The following is a 14,044-nucleotide window of genomic DNA, read 5'->3' as shown; positions in this document are numbered from 1 at the left end:
ATCGACCCAGATATCTACTTGGAATTAGTGGAAGACGAGAATGTAGATTCCTGGCACGCCTCAATGGAGCAATCCATTAAGAATATGGTTGTATACTAAGAAAATCTTGCTACCAGAATGCCGTAAAGCCATAGGTTGCAAGTGAGTATACAAGAGAATGATAAGTTCGAATGAGCAAGGTCGTAGTTTTTAAAACTAGACTGGTGGCGAAAGGTTATGCCCAGTGTGAGGGTATAGGTTATGATGATATTTTCGCCAGTGCCATGCTCAGAACATTCGGATCATTTTACCCATAGCAGCTCACTTAAACCATCGAGGTTACGTGAGGGAGGGAGAGAAACATCTCGTGTCAATCGCTCTCGTGTCATCGGTGATGTGGTTAATCTTGCATTTTATGTAAACAATATCCTCCTAATTGGCGACAATATGGAGCTATTGTTCAGACATAAAGTAATGGTTATCCGAACAGTCTCATATGAAAGACTAAGGAGGTACAGTATACATCTTTGTGATCAAAGTAATAAGGGATCACTAGAAAAGGATATTGGGCTTATCTCGAGTGTCTTACATTGATACTGAGAATACTGGTTGTAGTATGAATACCGCCAAGAAAGGATTGCTACCTTTTAGATATGGCGTTCCTTTATCTAAAGACTATGTCTTAAGATGCCTATTAAGGTTGAGGAAATGAAGGCAGTATTCTACGTTTCCGCAGTAGATAGCTTCATGTATGGATTGCTATGTACGAGATCTTATATTTGCTATGCAGTTAGCATGATTGTAAGATATCAGTATAGTCCTAGTTAAGGACACTGAATTGTGGTAAATTATATTCTCAAGTCCCTGACTAGAAAATAAGGATAGTTTACCAGTTAGACAGTTTAGTTCCTTTTTGGATTATATGATTTCGGATTTCCAGGCTGACCGGAACAAAGAATAATTACCTCGAGCTATGTGTTTTTTCTTGGGAGGTAAAACCTTTTGGTTTGACCACTACCTCCAGGATCTAAGGGTAATTCCTAGTTTGCGTGGGAGCATCACCTTCGTGATACCTCAAGTGCAGTTGCGAACTCTAAGGAATCCAAGAACCACAAGGGGTTAAACACATGGAGAGTAAGTACCAAGTTATACGATTATTCGTAAATCGAGGTTTTTGTGCTCAAAGAATAAATTCTCACATATTGGAGAAACCTACTGATCTTTCACAAAAGGCTTATCGCAAATGGTCATTGAAAGATGGGAATGCGATTGATGCCAGATTGATGCCACCCACTTAGGAAACTTTAAGTATAAGTGGGAGAAGTGTTAGGTGATTGGTAAATAGACGCATTGTATACTAAAAGTTTGCTTTAGTATAAGTGGGAGATTGTTGGATTTGTATACTGAAAGCAAGAACGTTTTATGCTTGTATACAATGTTTCCTAAGTTCACTATCTAATCTCCTATCTGATTGTGTTCATGATTGCATATGTATGTTCTTTATCTCTATATAAGTAGATTATATGGTGTGTTGTAGATCACAGAAGACCATATAATTGGAATAACCTTAAGAGATATAATATGATCACAGCCGAAATAACTCTAGGACAAGTTATTGGTTTAGGCTGCAGTATAGATGGAAGTAGTTTGTCTTGGCTACTTGTCTATACTGGTATGTCATTACGTATTGATAGGACCACAGTTTGAGATGTATTCTTCTATCTGACTTAAGTGAAGAATCAAGATCTCGGTGACTTATAAATCTTAATACTAATAAGTATTTAGATATATATGTTAACTCGTATATCACTTTGACTTACTATGGGTGAAGGTTATATACTAACTCGAGTACTCTGTATCTTGGGTGATAGCGGTTAATATATGATATTTGATTATCTGTATTAGTACCCGTATCCGGTATAGGATAATGACATCCCCTTAAGGAGCTCAATAAGGTTTATTACGCCAAACCCTGCAGGTTGATTAAGTTCAGGCGTAATAATAAAGTTTGAGTGGTACTGCTTAAGGAAATATTAAGAGATTAATTAATTTAAGCTGTCAGAGCTCTAATTAATTAATGGATGTCGGATCGGAGATTTAATAAGTCTAAATACAAGCCCCGACTCATCACCGGCAATAAAGGGGTAAGTCAGTATCGGTTCTCTAATGGAATGAACTGATATTTATAAATTAATTATGGTCTGGGCTGACCATAGATAAATTAATTTATTTGAGGCCCATCTTTATTCCTTGTATCTGGTCCCTGGGCTGGCCCAATGTCTCCTAGCCCAAGTAGGGCAGATTTTCGGCCCTCACTAGAAACTGGCGCCCCCTCCTCCTTTTCTGTATTATTAAATACAGCTGTCAGCTCTCAGGAAAACACACTGATAAAATTAGGGTTTTGAGAGCAGAAAGGGGCCCAGAGAACGTGAGTGATTTTCTGTCTTGGGAATTTCCATAGCTCGTTGTCCATCCAACGTTGGGAATTGAGCGGGATACAGTCGAGAAGATCAGAGCTGGAGTCAGATTCTCGCAGGAAACCAAGTTTTGGCAGTCTCCGTAAAAGGGCCATAACTTCCTCCACAGAACTCCGATTCAGACGAATCAGGCGGCCACGAAAAGCTCTTTTGAAGACGAAGAAGTCGTATTTCTGCACAAAATACGATTAGAGGTCGTTTGAAGGGTCAAACGGAGCGTTGAAGTTGGCTGACCTGTTCAGCGACAGATTGACGAATTCTTAGGAATTCTTCAGGTATTCTCTAACTCCAACGTGCAGTTGTTAAATTCATAGGAGCATGTTAGGATTAATCTTTGTATGATAGATTAATAATAATCCAAGAAACGATCATCGGGCAAACGGAACGTTAATTCAATTTAATATTCCTTCAATATCAACTTTGATATTTTCCTATGGTGTGAGCATTGGGATTTTATATACACGTGTATACGTGTAATGAGCCCATTTCTAAGTATACATGAAATATCCATATTTGATATTCAATTCCTCTTCTTGAAATGTATAGAATTTAAAGGCATTATAAGACATTAGATAGTTAGCTCTGTTATTTTGTTATGTATTGGGGTGCAGAGAGAGCACCAAATGGTTATGCACTCTGTTCATGCTTGCTAATGATGCTTACCTGGATATTTTATTATCTTGAGGGGATGTTCTTTACGGTTATATGAATGATTTGTGGGATTGATTAACTTTGGGATGATTAAAACAACATAAGACTTTGCCTAAGTTTTGACTGATAAACTGCGGTTATCATTGAATAGATTTCAGGATTAATAGTACAATTTCATTGCGACTCGATTGATTCTAAGAATGGGGCATAGCATGATACAAGTTACATTGTTGAAAAGGCTTGCACTACACTCAATTTTCTTTGTAGTTGAGCTTGATTATTACCTTACTGTTCTTGAGATCTGAATTTGCAGTTTAAATATCAACCATGGTGTTTTTTCTGTGGTGTCTGCGCAAGGATTATATTACATATATGTACAGGGTTATCAAGATGGGTATTCCTACACTTATATTTATTCACGAAAACTCTCGAATTAGTGGGCGGTACGCGACAGCGCTGATCGGGATTTATGGGGATTGCCAGCTCTGCATTTATCCATGAGATGGGAGGGGACGTTGAGCAGCCCCGAAGTCAAGTTAATGGCAGCCCTGCATATTGCTCCTGCAGGCATGCAGCAAGATAGATCTATACTCTGGGAATCTCGCTTCGCACTCACGCATTAACTGTTGACAGCGATGCTTCGACATGGGCATTGAGGGGATTTATTGTGTTTAAATCTGAATATATATTCTTCTAGACCTTAGAATTTCAAGATTTTCTGACTATCAGAATAGTGTTGATTTGTTCATTGGGTTCTCTGATTTGCTTATCGGGTTTCGTTTTTTTTTTTATGATTTATTAATCAAGTCTTCCATCATATATCTTCTATAATAATGAGTTCACAGCCCTATCTTAAGGGGCACTCATATTTTGCTAATGTCTGTGCTTAAGAATTTTTGCAGCACATGACAAACATATTTTGAGGAAAATATTTGAACAAGTATGGTAATCACCATAACACGAAAAGATAATCCACTAACAAGTGGCGATCCAGGTACTTCGCGAAACGAAAACTTATCATTACATGATCTTAGTTATTTCATCGAAGCATGAAAGCATGACTGGGATTTGGGAAATGTTATACCTTAGTTTTTGGGCATAAGCATGACTTATATTATCTATGCTGAGATTTATGCAATAATAATTATGTCTTGGAAGCTGCACGCAGCACACCTTCTGCATATGTGCCTAGGGCTGGAATATGAATTGACTAAGTACACGAAGCTGCACACCTTCTGCACATGTGCTAGGGCTTGGAATATAATTTGAATAACATACCTTGGGGCCATAGTCATAACAGCGCTGCCACTAGCATCACAAGTAAGGACACCAAGCACAAGTATACACATAACATGTTTTAGTTGAACATGCACATGTTACTAGGAGGGGGGAGTGGAGTATGTGCCACCATGTGTATTTTCTCGAAAAACTCAGCAGGATATTTGAGCCTTAACGACAACTCAGCAGCGTAGCGGATATCAAAACCTTAAATGGTAACTTAGCCACGATCCGGAACTGTAAGCCTCAGAATGTATCTGAGCTTTCTCAGCGCAGTCAGGATAGGTTATTTCAGCCTGCGCAACCATCTCAGTTATTTCAGTTATCTGGGCTGGTGGAACTATCTCAGTTATCTCAGTACAATCAGTGCTCAAATTATCAGCGTGACTATCTCAGTCATCTCAGCCTATGCAGTCATCTTCATATAAGTCATCTGCAACGCAGATTGCATAAATTGTCTCAACGCTGTCAATGCGATTGTCTCAACACAATCAATGCGATTGTATCAGCGCAGCTAGTGCGATTATCTCAGCGCAGCCAGTGCGGCTATCTCAGCGCAGTCAGTACAATTTTCTCAGCGCAGCCAATGCAATTTTATCAGCGTGGCCAGTGCGGCTATCTCAGCACAGTCAGTGTGACTGTCTCATCTAAACTAAGGTATTAATTGCAAAAGTTAGGGGCATTAATTGCAAAACTCAGGGGCATTAATTGCAAAATTCAGGGGCATTAATTACAAAAATTCAGGGGCATTAATTGCAAAACTCAGGCATAAATTGCAAAAACTCAAGGGCATTAATTGCAAAACTCAGGAATTAATTGCAAAACTCAGGGGCATTAATTGCAAAAACTCAGGTGCATTAATTGCAAAGCTCAGGCATTAATTGCAAAACTCAGGGGCATTAATTGCAAAACTTTGGCCTTCAGGGCAGCGCAGGCCTCAATGTCTATGCTCCGCGCAGAAATATCATAAACCGCGAAAGTTAGACAGGGGATGAGCCTTAAGTGGCAACTCAGCCGCTCTCCCGGGTCACTCCTCGGCACCGGCTTTTCAGCCCTACTCGGGTGCATTCTCAGCTCTTCCAGGTCTTCAACAATCGTGCTTGACTTCTAAAGTACGCGCACGACACTGGGGGAGGAGTAGGGGGTGTATACCCCCGTCACCTCTTATATCCTATTTTTTAGGGATAAAAAATTCAAAATCTAAGGGAAAGGGGTTGTTCGTTGACACGGCTGTAATAGCCAAATATTTAGAGCTGCCTAAGCGCAAAGCTCCCAGAGCTGCCTTAGCGCGAGCACAATGATAAAAATCAAAAAGTGGCTCAATGAGCACGTTAGAAAGAGAGTTTCTTCATTCTTGTTATTATTGTTGTTATTCTAAATATTTTGACAGGGTTGGGATATTTTTGTGTTGACAAATTGGCAGGGATGTAACATTCTATCATTGATTATTTTGCAAACTTACAAGTATTCGATTTGGGATAAGTTACAGGGCTGCAAGGCTAAAAAAACACTTGGACCCTACTCGGGAGAGCAGCACAGCGCTGACTCTATTGAAGGAATATTAAACTGAATTAATACTCGATTTGCCCCGAAGATCGTTTCTTGGATTATCATTAATTTATCGTACAATGATTAATCCCTAACATGCTCCTATGAATTTAAGTGCTGCACGTTGGAGTTTAGAAATACCTGCAGAATTCAGAAGAATTCGTCAAACTCGCAGCTGAACAGACCAGTCAGCTTCAAGCCTTCGTTTGAAGCCTCAAACGTCCTCAAATCGTATTTTGCCCATAAATACGACTTCTTCGTCTTCGAGAAAGCTTTCCGTGGCCGCCTGTTTCGCTTGAATCGGAGTTCTGTGGAGGAAGTTATGGCCATTCTCCCGAAACTGCCAGAACTTGATTTCCTGCGAAAATCTGACTCCAGCTCATATCTTCTGAACTGTATCCCGCTCAGCTTTCACCGTTGGATGGACAACGAACTGTGAAAGTCCCAAGAGAGAAATAAAGCTCCACACGTTTTTCTTCTCTGCGCCCCACAGCTCTCAAAACCCTAATATTTTTATCAGTGTGTTTCCCTGAGAGCTGAGAGCTGTATTTTATAATAAATAAAATACGGAGGAGGTGCAGATTAGGTGTAGGGGACGTGTTCTCTCTTTGCTAGGGCTAGGAGACTTTGGGCCAGTCCAGGGACCAGATACAAGGAATAAAGATGAGCCTCAAATAAATTAATTATCTATGGTCAGCCCAAACCATAATTAATTTATAAATATTATTTCATTCCACTAGAGAACCAATATTGACTTACCCCTTTATTGCCGGTGTTGAGTCGGGGCTTGTATTTAGACTTATTAAATCCCCGTATTTAAAATATCCGACATCCATTAATTAATTAGAGCTCTGACAGCTTTAAATTAATTAATCTCTTTATAATCCTTAAGCAGTACCACTCATACCTTATTATTGCGCCTGAACTTAATCAACCTGCAGGGTTTAGCGCAATAAACACTATTGAGCTCCTTAAGGGGATGTTATTATCCTATACCGGATACGGGTACTAATACAGATAATCAAATATCATATATTAACCGCTATCACCCAAGATACAGAGTACTCAAGTTTCTATATAACTCTCACTCATAGTAAATCAAAGTGATACACGAATTAACATATATATATGAAATCTTATTAGTATTAAGATTTTATTAAGTCACCGAGATCTTGATTCTTCACTTAAGTCAGATAGAAGAATACATCTCATTGTGGTCCTATCAATACGTTATGACGTACCAGTATAGACAAGTAGTCAAGACAAACAACTTCCATCTATACCGCAGCCTAAACCAATGACTCGTCCTAAAGTCATCTCGGTTGTGATCATTTTTATATCTCTTAAGGTTATTCCAATTATATGATCTTCTGTGATCTACAACACACCATATAATCTACTTATAAAGAGATAAGGGACATACATGTGCAATCATGAACACAATCAGATAGGAGATTGGATAGTGTTAACAGGAAACATTGTATACAAGCATAAAACATTCTTGCTTTCAGTATACAAATCCAACAATCTCCCACTTATACTAAAGCAAACTTTTAGTATACAATGTGTCTATTTACTCAACTCCTAACACTTCTCCCACTTATACTTAAAGTTTCCTAAGTGGGTGGCATCAATCGCATTCACATCCTTCAATGACCATTTACGATAAGCCTTTTGTGAAAGGATTAGTTAGTTTCTCCAATACATGTTAATTCATTCTATGAGCACATAACCTTGATTTACGAATAATCGTATTACTTGGTACTTACTCTCCATGTGTTTGACCCATTGCGGTTCTTGGATTCCTTAAAGTTTGCAACTGCACTTGAGTTATCACGAAGGTGATGCTCTCACGCAAACTAGGAATCACCCTTAGATCCTGGAAGTAGTGGTCAAACCAAAAGGTTTTACCTCCCAAGGAAAAACACATAGCTCGAGGTAATTATTCTTTGTTCCAGTCAGCCTGGAAATCCGAAATCATATAATCCAAAAAGGAACTAAACTGTCTAACTGGTAAACTATCCTTATTCTCTAGTCATGGACTTGAGAATATAATTTACCACAGTTCAGTATCCTTAACTAGGACTATACTGATATCTTACAACCATGCTAACTGCATAGCAAATATAAGATCTCGTACATAGCAATCCATACATGAAGCTATCTACTGCGGAAACGTAGAATACTGGCTTCATTTCCTCAACCTTAATAGGCATCTTAAGACATATGTCTTTAGATAAAGGAACGCCATAGCTCAAAGGTTGCAATCCTTTCTTGGCGGTATGCATACTAAAACGAGTATTCTCAGTATCAGTGTAAGACACTCGAGATAAGCCCAACATCCTTTTCTAGTGATCCCTTATAACCTTGATCACATAGACGTATACTGTACTTCCTTAGTCTTTCATTTGAGACTGTTCGGATAACCATTACTTTATGTCTTGACAATAGCTCCATATTGTCGCCAATTAGGAGGATATTATCTACATAAAATGTAAGATAAACCACATCACCGATGACACGAGAGCGATTGACACGAGATGCTTCTCTCCCTCCCTCACATAACCTTCAGGTTGTTGCACATGGATGTCCTTACCTTTTCCAAGGTAATATATATGACATCCATTTGCCAGACCTCGATGGTTTAAGTGAGCTGCTATGGATAAAATGATCCGAATGTTCTGAGCATGGCACTAGCGAAAAAAATCATCGTAACCTATACCCTTACACTGGGCATAACCTTTTGCCACCAGTCTAGCTTCGAAAGCTACGACCTTGCTCATTCGGACCTATCATTATCTTGTATACTCACTTACAACCTAAGGCTTTACTGCCTTTTGGTAGCAAGATTTTCTAGTATACACCCATATTCTTAATGGATTTCTCCATTGAGGCGTGCCAGGAATCTACATTCTCGTCTTCCACTAATTCCAAGTAGATATCTGGGTCGATTCTCTTATATTCACTACCAGGGACTGAATCCAAAGATTCTCCCAAGCACATAAATCGATCGGGTTGTCCCACAACCCTCCCACTACAATGGATCTGTGGTGGCACATGTGTGTCAACAGTGCGTGCAGTGTCCTGTGGTACAAAACTCTTGCACACTTTGGCTTGGGTCTAATGTCTTCAATTTCTTGAAGCACACTATCTGACTTGGATTAGTGATTATTCCCATAGTCCACTTCTAAGAATCGTGTGTCATTGCTAATAACAACCTTCTGATTCTTTAGGACTAATTGCAAAGATGCATAACTCATCATCGGACATATTTTTCCAAGAGTGACCTATTTCTTCTCTCCACTACAACATCTTATATAGGGATTACACGGTGTAGTAAACTGGGTTGGAATCCCAAACACTGACAATGAATCAGAAAAGATCATTCCTAACACATTATTGGCCCTTTATCCCCTTTGCCATGAATGACCCGGTCTCCATCTTTTCCTCTATACAGGATTCGTAGGTTCCAAATGGTACAACCTGGATTGAATCCAATGTACTATTTAGACATGAGGCTTTTGATCCTGTTAAGATAGATGTGACCTAATCTAGGGTATCAATATATGTGTAAGATCCTCATGAGAGATTAGCCTTAACTTTTCTCTTTCTTTTGTTCGATGATGTAAATGCAATATAAAGGTATTTTGAAGACAAGTTATAGTATGAAGAGAGATGTTCAAAAATACCAGAATAGACAACTTTGTCATTTCTTATGATAGAAACACCACTATCAAAAATGACATAAGATCCATCTATTCAAAATTTTAGAACATGATAAGGAACTCTCAAAAACTAAACTATGTCTTTAGGACTTAAAGACAAGTCTTCAATTGCAACAACTGCGACTCCAGTCACGTTTTCTACGAAGACAATCATCTCATCACTTCTTAGCTTCCTTGTCAGCCTAAAAGCCATGCAAGGTGCAACAATCATTATCAGTTTCTCTCGTTATCCACTACTCACAACTGAGTAGAAAATGAGCTGATATGTCTCAGTTACTATAGCAAGTGAAGTACCTTAACCCTTTGCCTTGAGTATTGAAAAGTAATCTCCAATACTCAATCTTATCACACCACTACTCCCACTATTTCCCTTGTCTTTCTTGCCCCTTAGACGCTTCTTCTTCCCGTCATTCGACGAAGAAGATGGCTCTCCTTTGGCAATAACAAGTGCTTGCACATCTCTTTCTCACAACTTCCTTAGCCGTAACTAGAGCATTCAACAACTCAAAAAGAGTATTATCTTTCTTGCTCATAACAGCATTGAGGCGGAAGTTCTTAATTAAAAGACTTGGGAAGAGAGTTCAGGATAATATCGACTTTTGCCTCACCATCGATACTCCCACTGAGCAAGTCAAGTCCATCAAAATTTGCATGACATGCTCGTGCACTGAGCTGTGCTCACTCATAAAATAACAAGATTACTCTCATCAAATTTAAATGAGCAGCTCAGTCCGACTCTCCGAACACTTTCTTGAGATTCAGCATGATGCTAATAGCATCGTCCATGCTCTGATGTTGGAGCTACAAGGTTTGTGACATTATACTCATAATATAGCATATAGCCACATTATTCGTCTTATGCCACCTTTTATGTAATTCATTTTTCTCATCAGTTGACTATTGTTCGGACCATAAGAACGTGGAGTAGTAAGCAACACAAAAATTGTGTTAGTTTGTGATAAAGATAAAAATCCAAAACTGCATTTCCATTTTATATATGTGGACCGGTTAAAAGACTTTGTGCAAGAATAAATAAACAGTAAGAGATATAGACATATCTGAAAGTAACGAACATAAAGCACATAATTCGTAACAACAATATTGAAACCTTTTGATAAAACAATATTGATGAAACCTCCAACAGCCCAAAGAATCTCACATGCAAGCCACGCGGGTGGACGTTTACACATGAACTTCTCAACCAGACTATTTACCTAGTCGTTTAATTTCCATCCATGTCAACTTAACCTTTTGACAAAGGAAATTAATAGTTGGACCTTAACTAGACCATAACATAATCAAGAAGGGACTCCGCGGAGAGTTGTACATTGTACTTGATATGATATCTAAGCAATGACCACAATTTAACCTTGATAATTAAATTCTCAAAATTGACATACTCACTCGGACCATGCCGCTTTCAATTTAATTATCTTGGTTGTCTTATTTAATTCCATTCTCCAAAGTACTCGTGAAAATCATACAAGCAAGCCACGCGGGTGGACGTTTACTGCATAACTCCCACTACTTTAATGGATTTAAATATATTTATAGAAACCTCATCTGACAAACTTATGAAAGAACAATCATGAAGTAAGCCACGTGGGTGGACGTTTACTCACATCGCCAATCACTTTGTCTAGAGACCGCTTGTGGAGGCCTAGATAATTTTAAGAATAAAAATTATTAAGGGTTAATTGCATGAAAATACACGAACTTTACTCACTTTTTCATTCTGCACACCGACTTTGAAATTTACATTTTAAACCATGAACTTTGCATTCGTTCCATTTTTTCCTTAAAATTCACCTCCGGCCATCGAAAATCTGAGGTGGCGCCTTTTGGCGCCACGCGTATGTGACACGTCATTAATGTGTGCTGACGTGTCTTTAATTTAATACTCTCTCTCTATCTACTTCTCTCTCTTTCTTTTCTCTCTCTCTCTCTAATATTCACCTCCGTCCCCGCGCTTCCCTCGTACCACACAACTCGAGGCCGCCGCCGCCGCCGCCGAGACCCGTCTCCACGTCGTTGTAGACGACGTCAAAGAAGCCCACAGAAGGACTCCAAACCCAAGCACCGACGCCAGCAGCAGCTTCGTTGTTCTGAAGATTTGTTTGCACGGAAGAAATCTGGTAGATTGTACTGAGGCTTACTGGGGTACTTTAGGAGCAGCAGAACAATGCTAAACTCCAAGGTTTGGATTGCGAGCATTAAGTATGCCTGTGCTGCAAAGAATCAGACGAGGTCAATCATATAAATATAAAGATCCGAAGAAGGAAATACATCCTCATAATCATAAATGGTGTTCATATTGTTGTTACAGCGTGTGTTTTTACTCCCTTTTGATGGAATGAACTTTTTAATAATCTTTTTTGTGAAGTTGCTAAAATAATTAATTTTTTACCAGAGATGATATCTCTTAATCTATCATCTTTTTGTTTCTTCATCAACATTTCTCTTTTGTTAATGATCTTATCCATAGCCTGGAGTTGCTACCTTCTTGTACGGAGCTGCACACGGTGAGGGGAGGTCGCTCGACACAATCAGGAGGGAGCTCGGCTACTTCAAGCGGAATGCAGATGGAAATCAGTGGGTAGGCAGCCTCCAATCCGAAACTCTACAGCCGAAACCCGATGAGGGCCCTCCTCGTGATGTTTCGAGGAAAGGGGTCGTTGTCGTTGGAGCCACACAGTGGGTCAAAAACTACAACGTCCCAATATTCTCGACTGACATGGCTGTTGTTCGGAGAATAGCAAAGAGAATCAGCGGCAGAGGCGGCGGGCTTCCATCCGTGCAGTCTATGGCTCTTGCTCACGGTAAAGGTATGATCGAGGTGGATTGCAACCAGTTGGATACGAGTAAAGCTGGTGGCGAGGATGTGCAGCGAGCAGTCGAGTGCCTCGCCCGGGAAGAAGGTATGGACGTCGGAGAGGGATACTATACCGATCTTTCTCAGAACCAAAAGAAGTTTATTTGCTTTTTTGACGTCGTCTATGGCGACGTGGAGGCGGGTCTCGGCGGCGGCCCGTGCGGCGGCAGTGGTGGCAGCGGCCTCGAGCTGCGTGGGACGAGGGAAGCGCGGGGACGGAGGTGAATATTAGAAAGAGAGAGAGAAAAGAAAAAGAGAGAGAAGTAGATAGAGAGAGAGTATTAGAGAGAGAATTAAATTAAAGACACGTCAGCACACATTAATGACGTGTCACATACGCGTGGCGCCAAAAGGCACCACCTCATATTTCCGATGGCCGGAGGTGAATTTTAAGGAAAAAATGGAACGAATGCAAAGTTCATGGTTTAAAATGTAAATTTCAAAGTCGGTGTGCAGAATGAAAAAGTGACTAAAGTTCGTGTATTTTCATGCAATTAACCCAATTATTAAGTAGTAACCACAATCTAACTTTGAAATTAAATTCTCGAATTTGACATACTCACTAGGACCATGCCGCATTCAATTTAATTTCTTAGTTATCTTACTTAATTCCATCGTCTAAAGTACTCGTGAAAAATTATACAAGTAAGCCACGCGGGTGGACGTTTACTGCATAACTCCCACTACTTTAATGGATTTAAATATTTTATAGAAATCTCATCTGACAAACTTATGAAAGAACAAACATGAAGTAAGCCACGCGGGTGGACGTTTACTCACATCTCCAATCACTTTGTCTAGAGACCGTTTGTGGAAATTTAAATAATTTTTAATCATCTATAAAATTATTAATACAGCTTAGTCTTTTTCTTTCAAAAGGTTTGATCATGCTCAACACATAATCCTAAACATGCTCATCTAGAACGCAACATGTAAAACATGCTCACAGAATTCTAAAACATGCTTAAGAAAATGATAAACCTAGCATGCTTGTCTAAGCGCAGTTAATAAACGCATATTAACAAGCAAAGACAAAGACAACAGGTAAAGAGCATAAAGGATTAACACCACGACATGCAAAGAACAAAATTAAAACAATAAAGTTCTTCGTGACCCATTCGTGGAACCCCATATTTCTAATCTATTACAAAGAACAGAAAAGAAAAAGAAATAAAACTCAAAAAACGTAAACTCGGCTCGAAACACTTCAAATAGGCCCGTCTTTGAATTTAGGGTTTGGGCCCCCTAGGGTTTCTTGAAACTTGCGCCTACCTAGGGTTTGGTACCCCCTAGGCGCCGCCGCCGCCACGCCATGACAGCAGCCGAGCGGGCTCGGCAGCAGCAGTAGCCCGACGCGGCAACAATAGCCCGACGCGGCAGCAGCCTGGCTCGGCAGCAGCCTCCCCGGCGCGATCAGCAGCAGCAGCAGCACGGCTCGGCAGCCACGGCACCTGGTCTCGGCAGACTCGGCGCGCAGACAGCAGCCTCGGCAGCAGCAGCCGCGCGACGCCTGC

At 40.0% G+C, this 14,044-nt stretch overlaps 1 protein-coding gene across 1 annotated transcript in view; it reads left to right on the top strand.

Moving 5' to 3' along the window:
- The window catches only part of LOC131008198 (uncharacterized), a 43,143-nt gene extending 30,388 nt beyond the window's left edge, over window positions 1–12,755 (top strand). The window contains exon 3 of the mRNA XM_057935090.1: window positions 12,144–12,755. Coding sequence (XP_057791073.1) covers window positions 12,144–12,755 — 612 coding nt within the window. The remainder of the gene's footprint in view (window positions 1–12,143) is intronic.
- The last annotated feature ends 1,289 nt before the right edge of the window (window positions 12,756–14,044 follow it).

The sequence above is a fragment of the Salvia miltiorrhiza genome, chromosome 2 (genome assembly GCF_028751815.1).
Source record: "Salvia miltiorrhiza cultivar Shanhuang (shh) chromosome 2, IMPLAD_Smil_shh, whole genome shotgun sequence".
Classification (NCBI taxonomy): Eukaryota; Viridiplantae; Streptophyta; class Magnoliopsida; order Lamiales; family Lamiaceae; genus Salvia; species Salvia miltiorrhiza.
This window is presented reverse-complemented; position numbering and strand designations above follow the sequence as displayed.